Source organism: Martes martes (genome assembly GCF_963455335.1).
Source record: "Martes martes genome assembly, chromosome: 6".
In the NCBI taxonomy this organism is placed as follows: domain Eukaryota; kingdom Metazoa; phylum Chordata; class Mammalia; order Carnivora; family Mustelidae; genus Martes; species Martes martes.
Window position 1 is genome coordinate 85463160 of NC_137893.1, and position 20554 is coordinate 85483713.

The following is a 20554-nucleotide window of genomic DNA, read 5'->3' on the forward strand; positions in this document are numbered from 1 at the left end:
AATCACCACCTTGGGGGTTAGGATTTCAACATGTGAATTAGGGGGGAGGATGCAAACATTCAGACCACAGCAGGATCTGGGAGGGGGGCTGATAACACTGTAGAGAGAGGAGAGGACTGTACTTCCCAGAACTAATCTGTCCTCCGTACCAGCCCATCTTTCTTCTGAGAAATTTCTTTTTTTTTTTTTAAAGATTTTATTTATTTATTTGACAGAGAGATCACAAGTAGGCAGAGAGGCAGGCAGAGAGAGAGAGGGGGGAAGCAGGCTCCCTGCTGAGCAGAGAGCCCAATGCGGGGCTCGATCCCAGGACCCTGAGATCATGACCTGAGCTGAAGGCAGCGGCTTAACCCACTGAGCCACCCAGGCGCCCCTCTTCTGAGAAATTTCTGAGCACCTACTATGTGCCAGACATGTTACTGAACACTTGGATTGACACACTCCTACTGCAAAAAAACGTTATTGAGCACCTACTATGTGCCAGGGCCTGTACTAATGCTGGATACCCAAAGATGAACAATGAGAGATTCGTTCCCTCAAGGAGCCCACAGTCTAATGAGGGAAACACATATGGACAGTGATAGAACATGGTAAGTGCTTCAATTCATTCCATTTCTTATTTTAAACAAGAGTCACCAAGCTTCTAGTATATATTAAACACTGTGCTGGGTGTTGTGGGGTATTACAATTAGTAAAACAAGGCCTATGCCCTTAAGGGACTCTGAGCCCATGAGGAGACTGAGAAAGTAACCAGCAAACATTCAAGAGAGTTTGAAATACCCAGATGGCCATATGCACAAGGCCCTGGGGCCCTGAGGAATTAGGTGTGAGGGATTATGGAAAACTTCCTGGTGGGGTGCCTCCTTTACTGAGGCTCCGAGGGTGGGCAGAAGTTGGGGAATCCTTCCAGGGATTTCTGGGAGACTTCCAGGGCTCTTGCCACTGACAAAAGCACCTAGGCTGTCTTGAAGGAGCACTGAAGGGCAGGGCTGAGGAGACGTTTCTTAGAGAGGGGGCTGCCTGAGCTAGGTCCTGGAGCATGAGTAGGGGTTCAGGCAGGCGAGGAAAGTGAGGACACTCCTACAGAAGGAATTGCACGTGCAAAGGCAGAAAGGGGCAGGGAGGCACTTGCAAGAAGTCCAGTTGGGAGGTAAGCTGGGGCAGCCCTAAGAAGGCTTCTTAGATACTAAGAGTTTTAAGAACCTGGTCCTAGGTGATAGGGACCCAATGATGGACTCAGGGACAAGGTCAGATAAGGGTTATGAGAAAGCTAATCCTCTGGAGATGGGATAAGGAGGAAGGGAAAGATGTCAACTTGTTAGGGAGAAAGAAAGGAAAGAAGGAAAAGAGAAAGGAAAGGAAAAGAAAAGAAAGAGGAAGGAAGGAGGAAAGGAAGGAAGGAAGGAAGGGAGGGAAGGAAGGAAGGAAGAGATAAATGAATGAATGAATCAGACCTTGGACTCACCTTGACACTTACTTAAAAGTTCGGGACACAAATCTTCCCAAATGTCCAACATACAACCTCCCAGCAGCTGCAGGGCCCTTCCACAGAAGAACCGGGGCACGGTGCCCAGTAGCATCCATCATACCCAGAGACAGAACCAGAGACAGAACCAGCACACCCAGCCTTCACTCGGTTGGCTGTGCTGCAGTAGAATGCTGGCTCTCGGATCCCCAGTCTAGTAAGAAGGAGGCAGTTATAACCCAGGGAGCCACAGCAGGACTTGCGGCGATGAGAGGTAGCATCAGGGAAACCTCAGAGGCTTTGGACCTCTGGGAGAGCTCAGCAATCTGCCACCCAAATGCCTCTGGGCTCAGGGGGCCACCTCCATCCCTGGAGACTTCCCTGTGCCCAATGACTTCAGCTGGGGTCTCCCAGAAGCAGACCCCGAGATGAAGATTTAAGGACAGGTAGTTTATTTTTATCTGGGAGGTGTCCCCAGGCAGCGCTAGTGCCCTACTGTGGGAACGTAGGGCAGGCCAGGGAAGGCAGCTGTGGATGGCAGGGCCTCCACTGCACGGGGAACCCCGAGAGCCTGGTACACTCCTCCGAGGTGTCCCAATCCAGAGAGAGGAGCTGGGATAGCTATCCATCCACCTCTGTCCATCCAGAGCTGCTTGAGAGCTGTTCCTAGGGGCTCCTAGTCAGCACAAAGGCACCTGCTTATCACAGTAGTGCTGGTCACCGTTGTAACTGTAAGAGAAATGGCTCCAATAATTGTTGAATGTCTCTCTCCTGCACAGAGTAGAATCTTCCTGAGGGTAGAGGCAGCATTGCCACTTTCTCCCTGGGACCGAGTTCAGTCTCTGGCATATAACAAGGCGTTCAAGATTATTAAATATCTATTGAATACATGTGATTTGGAGGCTGAGAAATTCATGGCACATGCCTGCTTCTGTCTGAATATCTTCTCTAGCCTCCTCTTCTCCACAGTCCCCCACCCTGGTAAAACAGAGCCGGCAAGTTGTTTCCCTGCACCTGTATCGACATCTATATCATCTATGTATCTACATCTAATTTTGCCTTCTTCTAGAGCAATACAAACCCCAATATTTAACCTTGCCGGTGACTGCCTGGGACAAAGGGAGCTTTCCCCAACCCCCTGCACAGCTAGGACTGCTCATGCATCTAAATTCTGACCAGTGGGGGCGCCTGGGTGGCTCAGTTGGTTAAGCACCTGCTTTTGGCTCAGGCCATGATCCCAGGGTCCTGGCATGGAGCCTGGCGAGGTGCTCTCTCTGCTCATCGGTGAGTCTGCTTCTCCCTCTGCTCCCCCCACCATGCTCTCTATCTCAAATAAATAAATTAAATCAAAAAAATTGTTTTAAAAAATGTGTGCAGACTTAATGGGTGTGGAACTGACAATTGCCACTTTCAGGATGTGCCCTTACCCATGGAGGCGCACCCCTCCTCCTCCCCTTTCTCCTTCAGGCTGGCTGGAATTTGGATATCATGGTGAGAGCCGGAGCAAACCCCTTGGATCTTTTAGTGGAAGGCTTGGGCCATAAGAATGGTGGAAGCTAGAAGAACAGGGGGAACCCTAATGATCAGCCACTGCTCCAGCCCTAGGGTGAACCTCTGGTCTTGTATATGGGAGCCCTTGGTTACACCATTGCTATTTGGGGTTTTCTGTCGAGTGTAGCTGAACAGGCTCATAATCCTAAGAGACTGTAGACTGCCTTCTGGTCAGGGGAGGGAAGACATGACTCCCAGGTAGTGGAAGTAGAGCTTGCTGGAGTGGATGATCCCTCTGGCAGAAAGGAAGCCCCTGGCTCCTCTCACTGGCTGTCTCTGCCCCCCTCCCCCTTCTCACCCCTACCCCTGCCAACTTCCCTCAGGGCTTCCAGAAGTTCTTTTTCCCAGAGCAGCAGTTACTCTCACAGACTCTCTTTCCTTTCGGGATGCTCCAGACACCCCCCACTATGGTGAGTCCAGGACTGCGTGCTGTTGCCACCCCCCTTCCCAACAGTGACATCAAAGTTCTTTGGGGGTTGGGGCAATCCCCTCTTCCCACCCCTACTCCTTAAGGGCATCAGGGAAGTAAAGTCTGCACTCTCTTCCCCAGCCTGGCTGTAAGAAGGGAATCTGAGGGTAGCCTGTGCACCATCCACGCCCGCCAACCCCTGCCCGCACTGTGTTTGGGGGATGAGGGGTGGATCTAAAGGCAGGTAAAATACAGAGTCCCTACAAAGCGGGTGGCAAAGATACAGGAGGCAGAGGGAACAGCCATGGGCCCACGTCGGCCCAGGGACACACGGTTCTAAGAGCCTAGTGATTCAGAACAAGGGCCATGGGGGCTGCAGGAGTGGGAGAAAAACTCCAGACCCTCCACTAAGGGCTCCACCGATCCATTTGTCCTCGTCTCTCCGCTCTTCTCCCAACCTTAGCTCTCCCGGGGCGACCCTCAGGATCAAGCTCGGGAATGAGGAGAGGTCTTGGGGCGGGGTAACCCCGCTCAGCGGCTCTTTCTTATACTAGTCGCTAGCAGCTCTTGGGTTACACGAAAGTAACCGGAAACGGGAGGGGTCTTACGGGTAGTGTGACCTTGGACAAGTCCCACGCGCTGGTCCAGCCTCAGTTTCTTCTGGGGTAGCCTGAATGGGGGGGGGGGTCTGGCTTTCCTTAGCCAGAGGAACTTGGGGGAACCTGCGGGAGGCTGTGGGGGGCGGGTGTTGGGAACGAGGGCACCCGCGGAGCTGGGTGCTCGTGGCAGGCTCCTGCGCTTCTCAGCCCGGAGCGCAGCGCCGGGTGCCCGCGGCCAGGGACCGACAGGTGAGAGGTGGAGGAAGCCCCCGGCTGCCCCGGCGGAAGACGCGGGACCCAGCGGGCCCCTCCCGCGGGCGGGGCGGCCCCGCGTCGGCTCCTCCCCCGGCGCCGCCGGCCGCCCGGGATCAGTCGCCGCGCGCGGTTCCGCAGGTGGCAGCGATGGCCCGGTCCTGAGCGCCCCGCCATGGCTCGCGCCCCCAGCCCGCTCTGCCTGGCGCTGCTGCTGCTCGGGGCGGTGGGCAGGGCCGGCCCCCGTCCCCAGGTGAGACCCGTGGCCCCCGGGGGTAGGGGGAGAAGGCAGGGGGCCCTGAGCGCTGCGGACACAGGGTCCCGGCAGGGGCGGCCGGGACTTGAGCGAAACTCCGCCACAGCCGGCGGAGGGAACCGAAGCTCCGGGGGGGAGTAGGCACTGGAGAGTTGGGCGCCCTGAGCCAGGGGCTTGGATGGCTGCCCGAAGTGGGGGCTTGGACGGCGGCCGCGCCCCCTCCCTCTCCGCCCCTGCCCCCCACCCCCAACCAGGCCACCAGCTGCCCCGCAGCCGCCCTGCGCTGACTTCTGCGCCGCATCTCCCCAGACCACTTTCCCAACTCCTGCTCCTCGCAGACTCGTGCCCACGGTCCTGGCACGGCCCCGGTTCGCCACCTTCCCTGACCTCACCTCTCCCAACACGTCCCTGAGCCCTCCCCGCGGTGCCTGCCGCTAGCCCACCCCGCTCGCTCATCAAAGACCCCAGAAGGCTCCGGGAAGATTTAGAGGGCCAGGGTGTGGACACCCAGCTCCATTACCCCCTCACCAGCCCCCCAGCACAGCCTTTGACTCATAGCCCCAGGGACCCTGCGGTGGCAGCTGGTTGTCCTTCTTTCTGACCTCCCTGACGGAACTTGAGTGCCCCCTCCCCCAGCCCCTGCGGCAAACACGTAAGGAGGCTCCCAGCGCCTCTGGGAGCAGCCAGGTCCCCCTTACACACTTGTGTGACCCCCCATTCTGACTAACCTGGTTGACAACATATACCAGAAGGCATACTGGGACACGCAGAGACACTTGGTCCCATGGGTGCCACTGGGGAGCAGATCACAGATAGACCCCTGCAGCCCCTGTCTGCGGCTCTCATTGCCCTCCCTGACTTTCCTGTCTGCAGACTCCTGGGCTGGGGGCTGTAGCAAGCCTGCGGGCAGAGTGGGGAGTTGTCCAAAGATGTGAGACGCTAGAGCAGAGAGGAGGCGCAGGGTTGGGTGGCCTGTCTGGTGTCAAGGGAAATATCTCTTCCTGCTGCCTCTGGTTCCTACCCCCAGACCTGAAGAACTGAGAGCTTTGGGGAGTGGAGCTGTACAGGCCTTGCAATTTGTCCCAGCACAGGTGGGGGACATGGTGAGGGGCCATTGCCTTGGGAAAGGCTGACTCCAGCCTGGCTGAGAATCCAGAGGTGGACAGATGTGCCAGCCCATTTCAGCCTCCCAACCCCAATTTCTTTTCCGGACTCATTCCTTCCCTCTACCTGTCCCCCAGCCCAGCTACTGACCCTAGCCACAGGAGACACCCCGGCTTCCCCAGCACTTTCCCACAGTCCCTCAGCCAGGCCTTGACTTCCCTGGTGTACTTGGCATCTCTCAGGAGCCAGGACTGCAGATACGTTAGCATGACAGCCTCTCAGGCTCATCTTTACTGCCTCTGGGCTGGGACTGGGACTGAATGGAGGTGGAAAGCCCTGCGGCCACCTCCCATCCTGCTCCAGGCAGGTTTGCAGACCTGGTTTGAACTGAGGGAAGAGGGGAGGTTCTGTAGGCTGCCTGTCTTCTTCCCCAAATTCCTTTTCCCAGGGGAATCTGGTTCCTTGAACCTGCCCTTACTTCTGATCCCTTCACTCCTCAGTCCTGGGTCAGTGCAAAAGCCGACTATCCTAGAGCCCTAACAGGCCTGAGAGGGCAGAGCAGGACAGGAGGAGCTAGGCTCTGAGCAAGGAGATGGAACTTTCCAGGGCTGTTCTTGTTGCGGGGGCGGTGGGGGGTGGGTGGGGAGGGACTGAGCCTCCCTGGCCACCACAGAGATCTGAGCAAAGGGGCTTTGAGATTAGACTGCAGTCCTGTGACACAGCCTTATGCCCATGTAGAACACTCTAGAAATGGGTGAATTTTGCTTTCTGTTTTCTGTTCATGAGGTCAGTAAGACTAGGGGTACTCAGACACAGAGAGAAAAATGGGTGAGAGGCTGGGCTGGTGCCTCAAACCTGCTTCTTGGAAGAACACAGAGTGAGCTGTCCACTGTCAGATCTGACTAGGCTGGAAGTGGCTTCCTTCCAGGCAGGTGGATGGCCAAATTGACCTCTAAAGAAGAGGGCCTAGGCCACTCCTTCACTGTTGCTGAAAGGACCACCCCCTTCCCCTATTCCTTACCTCCCCAGGACCCCTGTGAGGGAGCTGGTCTATGAGGAGACAGGCAAGCCTCTGACACCCAAAATGAGTACCAGCCAAACCTGGGTTCAAATCTTAGGTTTGCTCTTAGCTGGTGATCTTGGGTAGGACAATGACCATCCCAAACCTGTGTCCTCGTCTGTAAGCAGGAATCACAACCTCTACCACAAAAAGTTATGGAGAGGACTGAGCCACTGGAACCCTGAAATGGTAGCTTTAGGCACATGGGGGAGCTGACCCATTTGTCCTCCAGAATCCGGAAGCCTTCTTCAGGGCAGCCTAGGGCAGCCTAGGGCTGTGGGAGGCCTGAGCCTCCGCATTCTAGTGAAGGGTGGAGGGAGTCCAGGGTGCACAGCGGTCAGCGTGGACTTTGTTCTGAGCTGGGCTCCCTCCCGGACACGGATCCCAGGTGGGGGCTGGGACAGGAGCCACCAAGAAACCACATCCTGCCCTCCGATTCCTTTCTCTGAGGAAAAACAGGCCCTTCCTTAGCTGCAGCCTGGCCCTTGGCAGATTCCTCCGGGTGTGTGTGTGAATGTGTGTATGTGTGATAGAGAGACACAGAAATACAGGGATAGAGACGGGTAGAGGGACACGAAAAGTGAGAGACCAGGGGGAGAAGGATGTGGGTTTTATGAGCCCCTGTTTCTGTGTGTACGTGTGTGTGATCCGTGTGTGGTAGTCCGCTGGTGTGCGAGTCACCGTGTGTGAAACATCTCAGCATGTAATTGTGTGTCCAGTAGTGTATATGTGTTTGCAACCCCATGTGTGATACCATGTCTATGGGAAGGTCTATATGTGTGTGTGTGAGAGACAGAGAGATTTTTGTGTAAATGGGTGTCTGCCGGGATGTGCCAGCATGTGAGTGAGAGAGTGTGCTCGTGACAGAATGTGTGTTTTTCTGTGTACGTGTTTGTGACCGCGTGGGTCGAGTATGTGTCAGTCAAGAAGGGTGTGTGTGTGTGTGTGCGCACGCGTGTGTTGGGGGCAGTGTCTCAGCATGTGAGTGTGTACCTGACAACCTGTGTGTGTGTGTGTGTGTGTGTGTGTGTGTGTGTGTGGAGGGGGGGAGACTGTCATGTAAGCGTGTGTTCAACGGTATGCATGATAACGTGTGTGACAGTGTATCTGTGTGAGGGTTCCCGAGCATATGACACTGCGGGTCAGTTTTCTTTTCCCTGCCCTCTGCTCACATATCTGGAGCCCTTAAGAAAAAAAACAATGAGATCAAGGAGCCAGGGGTTGGCAGCCCCCACCCTTCCTGGGCACAGGGGCCAGGGTGATGGTTTGGGCAATGGGAGGTGGACAGAGAGGAAGGAGCCTGGGGGTGTGGGGCGGAACTGCTGGGGAAGGTAGGGGCAGCATCCTTTGGGAGGTCCCAGAGTTGTCTTGTGGATCTCTCTTTCTCCTTTGGGGTCCTAGCCCATTTTTCCCACCCTGGTGGCCCAGAGAGGCCAAGGTCTTGTTCCTCCTTCCCTCAATCAAAAAGGTTCCCAGAAAAGCAAGGAACTTAATTCACACTGAGAAACAAAACTGGAGGAGGAATTTTTTTAGGTTGGTGCCCAGTCTTTGGAGACTGAGTGCCTTCCCGGGGAGAAGGGAAGACTCTGTCACCTCGAGAGCAGCCACTCCATCTTCATCCTTCCCTGACTGCCTTTCCTTCTGTCGCTGCCCACCGGTACAGGCTGGAGAATTCAAAAAGATATTCACCTACTTTATGTTGCTGGATCTGTACAGTAACTCTTTGGTAAGAGCAACACGCCCATTTTATAGATGAGGAAACTGAGGCCCCAAAGGATTAAAGTGAATTCTGTCAATCCCACATTAACAACCAGACCTGGGATTTTAAACCCAGGACTTGTGGCTCTCTGTCCAGTGCTCTCTCCAGCACGCCACTCCCTCCTGGCATCCTCTTTCTCACCTCCTGCTTCCTCCCGAAACTCCTGAATCTGAGAGATGCCCCTCCTTATTATAACCTCCATTGGGCATTGTCTCCATTTTATCCCCTCATCCCCTTCAGAGAGATCTCACAAAGCCTGGCAAGTCTGGATTCTAAAACCTTCCAAGCTGCCCTCACCTGGCCCCATAGCCCCCACCGCTGCCCTCTTCTCTGGTCCAACCCTGCCATCTCCACGACCATGTCCTTCCCATCAGCAGCACCCACAGCTCCACCTCATCAGTCTTGGAGCAGGGACTTGTGCCAGAGGAGGGTGAAATGGGGCTGGGGGCTGCGGGACAGGGCCTGCCACTTCTCACGGTTCCCTGCCCACGGACGTTGAGTCCTGAGCCTCCCCACATGGGTTTGCGGCTGAAAGCTGCCACACACTAAGCAGAATGACTGGTCCTTGGCAGGAAAATGTGTTCATTTTCTCCTGGGAGATTGCTGATCCTGGAAGTGAGGGAGGGGTAGCGCCCAGACTCCCCAGGAGGCCAGGCTGCCCTGTCCACTCTGTCTTTTCCTTCTCTCATAAAAACAGCAGAAGTCCTGAGAAGGGCTGCATTGGCTGTACATTTTCCATGGGCCAGGGACCCTTCTAAGCATTAACTCACTTTTAATTCTCACAACAATCCTGGGGACAGGGGATAGGTAGGGACTACTATTATTCCCATTTTGCACACATCTAAGCTGAGGCTAGAAGTTAAAACTCTTGCACAGGGTAACAAACTTAATCTGTGGGGGAGTCAGGGCCGGGCCTGGATCTGAGCCCAAAGCCAGGGCTGTTCACCCTCCACGGTCTTACTGTGTTCACCTGAGCACTTGGGCCCTGCTTACTGCTGGTCACCAGCCTTGTCCCAGACCAGAGTCTCATATCTACCCCAGTCCTGGCCCCTGCTCTCTCCCTGGCCCAGAAATTTCTTTGGAACACCAGTCCAAGGCCTTTCTCTGCTGACAGGAACTGTCCCCACCTCTACATTTTGGTTTCTGCTGGGCCATCCTGCTGAAATGCCCATCCTCCAATCTTGCTAGCCCAGTGTCTTCCTCAGCTCACAGTCCCCAGAGTCCCCTAGAACTGAGTCTACCTGAACCTGGCCCCAACCACCCCCTGAACGCTTTCACCCCTGCTTTCTCATGATGTCCTGCTAAGCCCTTGACCTGACCCACCCCCAAGTAGCTTGAGGACTGTTTCAGGCTAGGGCTCTGCCTTTCCTCTATGTGTTCCCCATCTCCCTCATCCTCATTACCTCCCAGAGCCTGGCACAATATGACTTCCATAAACACCAGATGGGGGAGAGGCCAGAGGTCCCGGTAGTTTGTGCTATATGTGCAGTGGGAGGAGGGAGGGGGAGAGAAAAGTGCAGTGAGGAGTTTGTGGAGACCCTGGGCTCGTGTGGGAAGAAGACGGAGGACCCAGATTGTCAGGAAGCTGTCTCTCTCGGGGGAGAGATATTCCCTGCCCTCAGGGAGCCCCAGTCTGAGGGGGAAGACCCAGCCCTCCCTTCAGGGAGGCCAGTCTGAGGGGGAGACACAGCCCTGCCCCCAGGGAGCCCCCATCTTGAGTGGGGAGACCCAGCCCTACCCTTGGGGAGCCCCAGTCTGAGGGAAGACACAGCCCTACCTCAGAAAGCCCCAGTGTGAGGTGGGGGAGATACAGTCTTGCCCTCAGGGAATCTTAGTCTGAAGATAGTTTTATATCAGAAGCTCTGCTCAGAGCAGGTGACAGGGCTCCCTCTGTCTTGAAACGCCCTGGAGTGTTAGTGACCAGGTTCGCCATCATGGTGCTGTCCTTAGCCTTTAACCTCATTCCTATCCATACCCTGAGACTTCTGGTTTCCATCGGCTTCCTTTTCCCCACTCCCTGCCCCAGACACACCGGCCCCATTTCCCAGCTGTGACCGTGACCTTGCTTCCTTCCTGCTTTCCTTCTAGAAAGGGAGATCAAGAATTTCTTCCCAGTCTTTCTGCCCCTTTACCACCAGCTGCTGCGCTGGGGGTCCAGGGGTGGGGATAGAAGGAAAAGGGGTGGAGAGTGGGTTGATCCACCGGGACTGGCTGTAGTGAAAATTCTGCTGACCTTTCCGTTGTAGCTAAAAATCAAGACACTGCCTTCACCACTGTTGTGTTTTATTCCTTGTTCTTTTATTTGTTTTTTAAAACAAATCACTTGACCTTTGCTCTCAGAAGAGCTCCTTCAGGGGACACTACTTGTAGCCTCAGCACACTAACCCCTAGAACACGGCTGGGGCTCTAGCAAGCCTGGTCCCCTTCCAGAAGCTTCCACTGTGGGCAGGGATGAGCACAGGACAACCTGTGTCTTTGTGGGAGGTGTCTTATAAACCAGGACTCAGCTTAAACCAGGGCAAGATTACCCAAAACCAGATCCAGCATGTGCTTAGGGCACCACCACCAAGTCAAGGGTACAAACTTCTAAAAAGTAGCTATTTTGATTTCAGCACACGTGTATATTTTTGTGATTTCAAAAAGCGAAATTTTGTTTTCAATTATGTATGAACCTTAAATTTTGCACAAGGGGCTCCCTGGTCATTTCAGCATCTGCAGCCTCCAAATGAGGAATATTTAGAATCTTAAGCCTGTTCAGGAAAAAAATACAAAGAAAAAAGGAACACCATCCCTGGACCTATCTTAAAGAAGTGAGCAAAAATTTCTTTTTTTTCTCAGAAGGGTCATTTCTCACGTGGGTGGGTCTGTTTGGGTCTCTGTGCTAAAAAGCCTGTTGTGTCTACCTTATCTAAAACTTGAGGTTCATGTCCCCCTTCCTCACAGATAGGGGGACCCATCCCATTGCAAGCCTGAGCTCCTTTTTCTGGTACTTTTCTGACCCCGTGTCCTCAGGACTTCTTCAGGTGGTGAAGCTGAGCTGAATATTTGATCTCTATTGTTAACATTAGAAAGGGGCAGTGCGGGGGTAAGGGAGGGAGGTCCTGTTGGCCTCCCAGATAATGACTGTATATTTCAGGAGAGATGCTAATGAAGTAGCCTTACCAGCCTCTGCTCCTTGGAGGACTATGTGGCTTCAACTGAGCTCCTTTCCCACTCTGGGCCAGCATGTCCCCTACTGGAATGGTTGAAAGTGCAGGAACCTTGGGGGCAGGCTGACTGGGCACTGGGAAAGGAGTCTTTGGCAATCATGAAGTCTTGGGCCCTCAGGAACTCTGCCTTCTCGGTGAGGTCAGAGGAGACCATGAATGGATACCCTCTCCTCCCCCGTCACCCACTCACTCCCCAAAAGTATCATTTCAGTAGATATTTGCTGGCCTTCCTACACATCAAGCTATGCGCTTGTCTATTGGGAGGGATAAAGATGTAAAAATATCCACCTGGAACCCCCCTGTGGTAGGACTTGCTCTGTCCCCCTCTTGGACATAGCCAGTGCCTGAGGGCATTTGGGGCTCTAAGGTACCCTGGAGATGAAGAAACCAAGTGTGGGGAGCAGGGCGTAAGAGAGAGATTGGCTGGACCCAAGGGGCCTCCATTTCTCCCCTCCCCGCACAGGGTGCCACTGTGTCCCTCTCGGAGACAGTGCAGAAATGGCGAGAATATCGACACCAGTGCCAGCGATTCCTGACTGAGGCTCCCCCCCCTGCCACAGGTGAGTCCAGGTGGGATTCCCTGGAGACTTCGAAGCCCCACTCCCCAAGTCATGACCAGGCATCATTTGCCTCTCTAGGATGCCACATCGGCCCTAGGCCTTGGGGTGCTGTCTTATTCCTCCTTATTCTCGGGAGCAGGGACCTGGACTTTCCATTCTTGGCCTTTCTTCACACCTCTGGCCTATGCAGGGGCTGGAGGCCCAACGAACATATTTATAGGAAGCACTGTTTCAGGGGAGTTTGTGGGATGGTCTAAAGGGCAGAGGTTTGGAGCCAAATAGGCCTAGGTTCAAATCCTGGCCCTGCCATCATAGCACCGTGACCACAGGCAGGTTATTCTAGCCCCATGAGCTACTGTTTTCCCCCTCGCCTGAGACAGAGACTTTAAGAGCACTTACGTACCATGCACAGGGATCCATGTGACATAACACTGTTGGTCCCCGAAAGGCCCTGTGGGCTCAGGATCAACCCCATTTCACAGATGAGAAACTAGACAGTAAGTAACTTGCTCCAAGTTCCGTGGCTGCTCGGGGCCTGAGTCCCCTTGCACGGTACCTGCCAGGTGGGAATAGTGCTGGGCATACAGTAAGTGCCCAGCAGAGCTTAGCAGGGCACAGGTTTGGGCCCATCAGCCTCCACAGCAGGGAGTGGGGAGGAGTGCCACTACCAGGCCAGGCAGGAACTCAGAGACTCTCTCTTCTGTCCCTAGGTCTGTTCTGCAATCGGACCTTCGATGAGTATGCCTGCTGGCCAGATGGGCTGCCAGGCTCGTTCGTGAATGTCAGCTGCCCCTGGTACCTGCCCTGGGCCAGCAGTGGTGAGTCCTCTCTCCGCGGTGGAGTTGGAGCACTGCTGCCTTTCTGCCCGACTCAGTACTCAGGACTCAGAAGGTGTTTAGGCCTCCTGATGGGTGTCTCCCTGCCTGTCTTTCCCTGGGAGGGGGCCGTGGGGAGCCTCAGGTGTAGCCTAGGCTAGGGCCTGTGCTGGCGTGGGAGGGGAGAGGGAGAGTGTGGGGTTTGACTTAAGAGAGACATGTAAGCCCCCTCCATCCAGTAGTCAGGAAAGGAGCTGGGTGGGAACAGATCCTAGGGTTGGGAGTGTGTGTGTGTGTGTATGTATGTGTGTTTGTAGGTGCCACCTACCTCATTGTGGTGCCTGGCCACCTCCTGACTCTGGTCAGATGAATACAGATGAGATGAGAGATTAGGGCAGTGGTGATGTTGTCTCTCCTCCAGCCCCCCACCCCCACCGCCAGTGGGCTTCCCTCCCTAGCTCACTCCTGCCTGCAAGGGACACCCTGCCCTGGGAGAGGTGTGTCATTGGAATGTAGGGACCTACAGAGGCTGCAGGGGGTGCTCTGACTGGAGGGGTAGCCAGTGCACCCCCACTGCCACCCACCTGTCCCAGGCACCAGAGAGGTTAACAGGGGACCAGCACCCTTGCCTCAAGGAGCTCATAGTCTCAGTAAAGGAGAAAAGTCACTCTCATAATAATAATAGCCGATATTTACTGACTACCTACACTGTGCCAAGTCTGGTATCTGGTATCTGGTACCTCAAAGCAGGGTATACCATTTACTCTTTATAGCCACCTCATGGTTATGCTTGTTGTACAGATGAGGCAATTGAGGCCCCAGAAAGCGGAAACCAGTTGCTTCAGATGATGTGGTAAATGGTAGACCCACCGTTTGAACCCAGACTGTGCTCTTAACCACTGTGTCTTGAAGGGGCCTTCAAGCAGAAGTAAGCCCAGAAGCAAGTGGGAGAATGAGGTCATACTGTGGGAAGTCAGCAGTCTTCCTGGAAGAGGTGGCCCCTTGGTGGACCCTCAGGGCCCCTGGCGAGGTCTGGCAGTAGACGTCCCCTCAGAACAAAGGACCGACGTCAGATGAAGCCCGGGGAGGGGTGCTGAGGAGGCTCTTTCCTTCTCAGTCTTCCCAGTACACCCACCTCCCCCCATGGTGCGCAAGGAGAGCTGGGGCTTGGAGAGGGGCACCCACCTGGTAAGATGCAGAGTGGACCAGTGGTCTCTCCCACAGCACTTCTATGGCCTGTTATAAGCACTTTATATCCCTACACTCAATGACTCCTCCCATGAGCAAGGACTCTGATTATGCTCTCATTTTACAGAGGGGGGAAACTGAGACACAGAGATGCCAAGTGCCTTTTCCAAGCTCACAAGCTAGGGAGTAGCAGACCCAGGAATCCATTCCAGAATCTGGTTTGGAATTGGTGGAATTTCTACACCAGGCTCCCTTGAGTGTGCACACTTGTGTGTGTGTGCATATGTGTATGTTCCTGGGTGTGTGGCTCAGGGCGTGAAGACAGGTGAGCATCCTGGGTCTGCTGGCTGGGCACACTCCAGGGAACGGTAATGAGCTGCCTGCCCTCTCTACAAATGAAGGAGTTGAGTCCCGCAATCTAATGGTTCTTCTTGCCAGTGCTCTGAGTGGCTCTGGGAGCCTCAGCAGATGCCTGGACCTCTTTGTGTCTCAGCTCACTCGCCTGGGAGATGGGATAAAGCCAGGTGATAACGGTATGGGTAGGATTGCAAGTTCTTGAAAAATGGTTGCTGTTGAGTTTTTCCACCCACCCTACTTATCTGCCCCACCTCCCCAAATCCACAGGCTTGCCCTGCCTCCTGGAGGTTTGGGACCGGCTGCTCGGCCAGCCTGGGCTGAGCCTCTAGACCCCAGGGAGCCAGGCCCCAGACAGGGCCCATCACTCAGCACTAAGCTGCCCCCAGCTCTGCCTGCCCCTTGCGGCTCCATCCATCACCTTTAATTTTATTTGAGCAGGAAATAGGTCCTGGTGATGCCCGTTTATGAGCGAACACGGTTTTATTGCTTTCTCCATGAAGATACTGGCCGCTGCCCAGGCCCCCTGCCAGGCTCCACTCCCTCCCCTGATTCACCATGCTAATTCACTCTGTTTTCTGACACTCAGGATCACCAGCTCTGCCTTTCTCTCTCCTCTCCCTGAGTTAGGGACCTGTAGAGCCACCCACCGTGTGCTCCCACAGCATAGTTGCCTGTTCTGACTTGTCCTGCTGGTCCCCTTGGCAGCGGCTGGCCCCAGGGGCTTCCCTGACACCCACCAGGCCATGTGGAAGCAGGAAGGGGCCAGAGCTGGAGTTTCTTGGGCTGATCAAGGGAATGGCCTATGGAGAAACTTGACTCCGAAAGACACAGTTAGGGGTGAAGAGAAGGACCGGAGTGTTGTAGGCAGGGTCGTGGCAGGGAACACACTCAGCTGAGACTCTGAAGAGAATTTAACGGAGGGGACACTTGCCAAGGTTGGGCAGGGTTAAGGGGCCTTGAAGGTGTAAAGCACCAAGGACTGTAAGAGGAGGAAGCTTTAGCATTCCTAGACCTGAGTGGAGCCTGCACAGGGCTCTGGGTCCCTCATGACAGCTGGAGGTGGCGGTGATGGAGAGCCCACCCAGCAGGGCTGTGGCCAGAGAGAGGCCCTCCTACCTTTTACTTGTGCCTCCCACTGGGCAAACCCGTAGAGGGCAGGGAGTCCAAGCGATGCTGTCCACACAGGTCAGTCTTCTGAGGTGCAGGGCAGAAGGATATGTGACCACAGAAAGAATTAAATTCAAAACAATGACCACGCACTCAGGTTAGGTCCATCTCAGGAGATAGGGGTGCTGGTGAGACCTCAGGAGTGTGTGTGTGTGCATTGAGGAAAAGGGGGTGACCCCTCACCACAGGGCTGACGAGGTCAGCTCAGCGGCTCAGCCAGTGGTGCTGAGGGAAGTCAGAGCCCCCTCTTTTACCTGGGGTATGGCATCGGGGAGGCTTCCAGAGAAAGGGGGCATCAGCGCCAGCGCTGAAAGAACAGAGAGCTGGAGAAGGGGGAAGGAGGGCCCTCCGGGAGGGGAAGACAGCCAGGCTTCACCTTGGAGATGGGGCTGGGGCCAGGCCTCAGGCCTCAGAGCCACCTGACATCCAGGGATAGGACGCCAGCCAAAGCCTTGACTTCTGAGCCCTCTAACTCAGCATTTGGGACCCCAGAGGGCAGAAGCAGATGACTCAAGGAAGGAACGTGTTCAGAGGAGATGCCTGGCATTAATAAGACTTTGTGAACCAGAAGGCTTGAGTGGCTGCCGAGAGCCCGTTGCCGCCTGAGGGCCATCTAGCAGCCTCGTTTACCCACAAACAGCCGATCCGCTCGTTACAAATCATTCCGGTCTCATTAGAGGCACCCCCTCCTGATCTGTACCTGTTTGTTAGTTTAGTTCTCATTATAGGAAAGTCATAAAATGCTTTTAAGATGGCATATAACTCACAATTCTCAGAAACTCTGACAGGTGCCTCCCTTGAGTCTTGTCAAGCCCAGGAGCTTTCTTGGCAGGCCGGCAGGCCGGTGTTGCCCCAGGGAGACCGGGGCCGGAGCTTGGCCCTGGAGGAGTGGTGGCTGAGGTGGTGTCCTGCCCCAGCCCCAGCCTCACTGAGGGAGTGCCTTCTGGAGAAAATGGGCAGCCGCAGAGCTTTTACTGTGACCATATCTTAAAGGCCTCCTACACACCAGGCACTTCTCATGCTTTATCTCCTAATCCTCACACCACATACCTGGGACGCCGTTACGGTTCCCATTTTACAGATGAGGTAACTGAGGCCCAGCGAGGTCTGCCCAAGGTCCCACAGCTGGTTGAGGGCAGAGCTAGGATTTGAACTTGGGTCTGTGTAGTTCAGAACCTGAGCTCTTCTTCTGCGCCATGACTGACACACTACACCTGTCCCCCAACCCAAGCTGATAGCTTTCAGTTCCAGCCCTGCCTTTGACCCTCATTCCACTACACTGGGGAGGGCCTGGGACTCCCCACCCAGAATCTGAGCCCTCCGGTCTGTCAGCTGGGGCCTAGTAGCCCTTGCTGGCCGCTGCTGTTGCCAGGGTGCAGGAGCTAATGGATTCATGAGCAGCTCTCCACAGCCCTGAGAGCCTGCATCCACGTGGAAGGGCGGCTGTTAGCTTGATTACAGACGCCGCTGCAGTTTCCGGGCGGGGAAGTGTTTAATTGGGGGTTTTATTTCCAGCACCAGGGTCCGACTTAATGAAATATCCCTGGGCCTCCTGGCATGCGGCCGGCGGCCTCCCGGTGTTGACAAGACCAGAGCCAAGCCCCTGGCTGTGATTTACCAGCAGCTCCTGGGCCAGATAAAGCTGAGCTGATAAGCAGGGCTGGGCGCGGACCCACCCCACCTCCAGCCAAGATGGGCATCTGGGGACCAGAGGCCTGGCCAAGAATGAGTCCTGGCTTTTAATACTGGCCACTAATGAAGGAAAATTGACAGACACACTCTCATGGGCTCCCTGAGCTTCTCAGGGACGCAGTGATCCCTTGACACGGTGCCAGTCACACATCTGGGTGTGTACCACCTCCTCATCTTCCGAGCTGGCCCTGGACAGAAGGCCCAAGAATGGGGCACACTGCTGGGGATCCACACTGGCCAGAGGACCTGCTGGGAGGATGCTGGGAATGTTAGCAAACCCAAGCCCAGAAGAAGGGCAGACAAGAAATGGCACGTGGCCACGGTTGACTATTAGCAATGAGCTTGGCTGTGAACTTATGATCTCTGAATGTAGAGAGCTGGGGCTCTGGATCCTGACTCCGCTACTTCCCGGCTGGATGAACTTGGGCAAGTCACCTGGCCACTCAAAGGCTCAGTTTGTCCATCCATAAAATGGGACTTACCACGCCTACCTTGGAATGTGGTTGTGTTGTTCAAAGGTGTCAGGCATGCCGCAGGTCAGTGTGTAGCTTGCAGAGAGGCTGTATAAGGTGCATGTGGAGAGGGAAAGCAATTGTGGGTGCACCTGTGTTACCTGTGGTATTATTAGGGTATTATTGGAGTCACCCTGCTGTGGGCTGAGTACTGGGTGCAGTGGTGGTTTTTGCCCCATTGCCATATCCTCTCCCTTCCCTCTGGGCCCTCTGCCTCCTTTCTCCTCCCTTGCTGTCATGAGAATGGTTTGCCAGGAAGGGCTCTGACATCAGTCTCACTCCCTATGGGGTCAGCCCAGATCCCCATCACTGCTCTGACGTTATCCCGCCACTGAAGACTGGCTTGGCCTCATCTCAGAAGATTCAAGCCCTGGTGAAGAATTCCAGACATCCATGCAGCAGATGAGAGAGGCACTGGGTCCTGAGAGGAACCCTCCCAGTTGCTAAAACCAGACCTTTCTCTGCCTTTGTTTTGGCCTGATTTTGTTCATAAACGCACTTGAGGGCTATTGGGACTCCACTTTTCTCACTGCTGGAAGTCCTGCCATCAGGTTGTCAGGCTTTTGTTTCTCTTCCATGTTAAGTCTCTTAGAATGCCAGGTCCTTCTAGAAGCAATGATGCTGCAAGCTGATTTGCCCTACTGTATTGCCAGATACTTCTGTCTCTTGAAGAGGGCCTTGGTTCAGGGCTTGTTTATGAAAGAGAGTGGGAGAAAGGAGAAGAGTGAACAAAGAAGCAGCCGTGGGTGACTGGAGGTCGGCGGTAAGGAAGGACGAGGGCCTGACTGACAGCCCCTGCAGGTGTCTGACATACCAGGAGTGGACAGACTGGTGGTTTGTGAACCGCAGGACAGACCCCTGGTCTAGATGGCTGCGTCCCTGCTGGGCCGTTTTGGGGCAGGTCCTGGGGTTGTGGGGCTCCCATCATGCACACATGTGCACGAGTCTCTTCCCACATACAGTTCTCGCTGCTGCCGCTCCACCTGGGAACTTCTGACCGGGGCCTCCTACACTTCTCCATTTCCCTCCCTCCCTCCCTCCCTCAGCACCTTCATCTCAGAGCTGGTCCTTAAAATCTTTTAGTCCTTTAGAATTTTTAAATCTTTTAAATTTCATCCTGGTTCCAGTTTCCCTCATTGATCTCCCTGGGCTAACCTAACCCTGTTTTGACCCCGGTTTCCTAGTCCTGGGGTCAGACTTACATTATCCTCCAGAGAGGTAATGAGACATTTCCTTCCAGGCACAGGTAAGGCCCTCATTCCCTCTCATGACCTCGCAGCGAACCGGGGGCCCGAAGCCAGCAACCTCCCCGGGTAGGGGGATGGTGGGGCGTGGTAGACTTGATGTGAATGGGCATAGAGAATGTCCTACCCCCAGCTCTGTTGGGCCTGTGTTTGATCTCTCTTAGTTTGCATTTATGCTATAACTTTCTGAGGACTGTTTTTTTTGTGAGAGTCTTCATTCTCTGAAGCCAGAAACTATGCTTCTTCCTTCAGGCTGGGAGCTCTCTGAGGACAGGGGCTGGAACTCTCCCTCCTTTCAGACTGGGAGGTCTCCAAGGGCTGTTGCTATCCCCAACATCCCCATTGAAGAGAGGAGCTGGGTCTTCCCCCTTTGAGTGGAGTGTCCCCAAGGGCTGTGCCTCTCTCATGGATCAGGCATCTGATTGATGATCATTTAGGTATCATTTAGATCAGGCCATCTTTGAGGATAAGAGTGTGTCATTTCTATCAGATTAGGACTTCCTAAAGGCAGGGCTATGTCTCCTCCCTTAGACTAGGGTTCCCCGAGGACAGAGCTATGTCTTCCCCCCTCAGACTGGGGCTCCCTGAGGCAGGGCTGTGTCTCTTCCTCCTTCTCAGCTCTGTACGCATCTGTTGCAGGGTCTGTCCTGTCTGTGGAGTGTTGGAGGGAGCCAGGGACTGAGTCCCGAACACCAGAAGTCACAGTGGATGTCTGTGGAGCTGTCAGGTGGTCAGCGCCAGACCTTATCAGGAGTGTGATTTGAGGCTAGAAGCAGGACATGGAAATAGGCTAGAGTTGTCTCATCTCAAAATCATGGCTTCATCAGACTCCATCCCAGAGTGGCCAAGAGGAAAAGGCTGAGGTGGGGCTGGGGGGCTGCCTTTCCTGTCCTGGGCCACATGGGCACATGACAAGACAGGAGGACTTGAGTGTGTGTGTGTGTGCGCGTGTGTGTGCGTGTGTGTGTAAGAGGTGTTGCTAACTCCTAAAGGCCAGTCCTGGGGGAGCAGGGGTGACCCTTGGGGGGGCAGGAATGAAGGACCTGTGGCATTGGGCGAAGGCACAGCTTGTGTATCTCTCTGCCCAGTGCTGCAGGGCCGTGTTTACCGATTCTGCACAGCGGAAGGCCTGTGGCTGCGCCAGGACAACTCCAGCTCGCCCTGGAGGAACCTGTCAGAGTGCGAGGAGTCCAAGCGAGGGGAGAGAGTGAGTTGTAGATTGGGGCTCTGTGGCAGCGAGGGGTAGCAGGGTCCCAGCGTAACTGGAGCTGGGACCCCAGGCATCTAGGGTGCTGATCTGTGGCCATCTTATCTATCCCCCTGTCTCTGGGGCCTTTGTACACCATGCTCGCTGG

At 54.9% G+C, this 20554-nt stretch overlaps 1 protein-coding gene across 1 annotated transcript in view; it reads left to right on the top strand.

Annotated features, from left to right (window-relative positions):
* Positions 1-4451: 4451 nt before the first annotated feature.
* GLP1R (glucagon like peptide 1 receptor) overlaps positions 4452-20554 on the top strand; it is a gene marked incomplete at its 5' end in the record, with an annotated part of 33177 nt that continues 17074 nt past the window's right edge. The window contains 4 exon segments of the mRNA XM_080805668.1: positions 4452-4529; positions 12128-12224; positions 12935-13042; positions 20288-20406. Of these exon segments, the coding sequence (XP_080661794.1) occupies positions 4452-4529; positions 12128-12224; positions 12935-13042; positions 20288-20406 (402 nt within the window).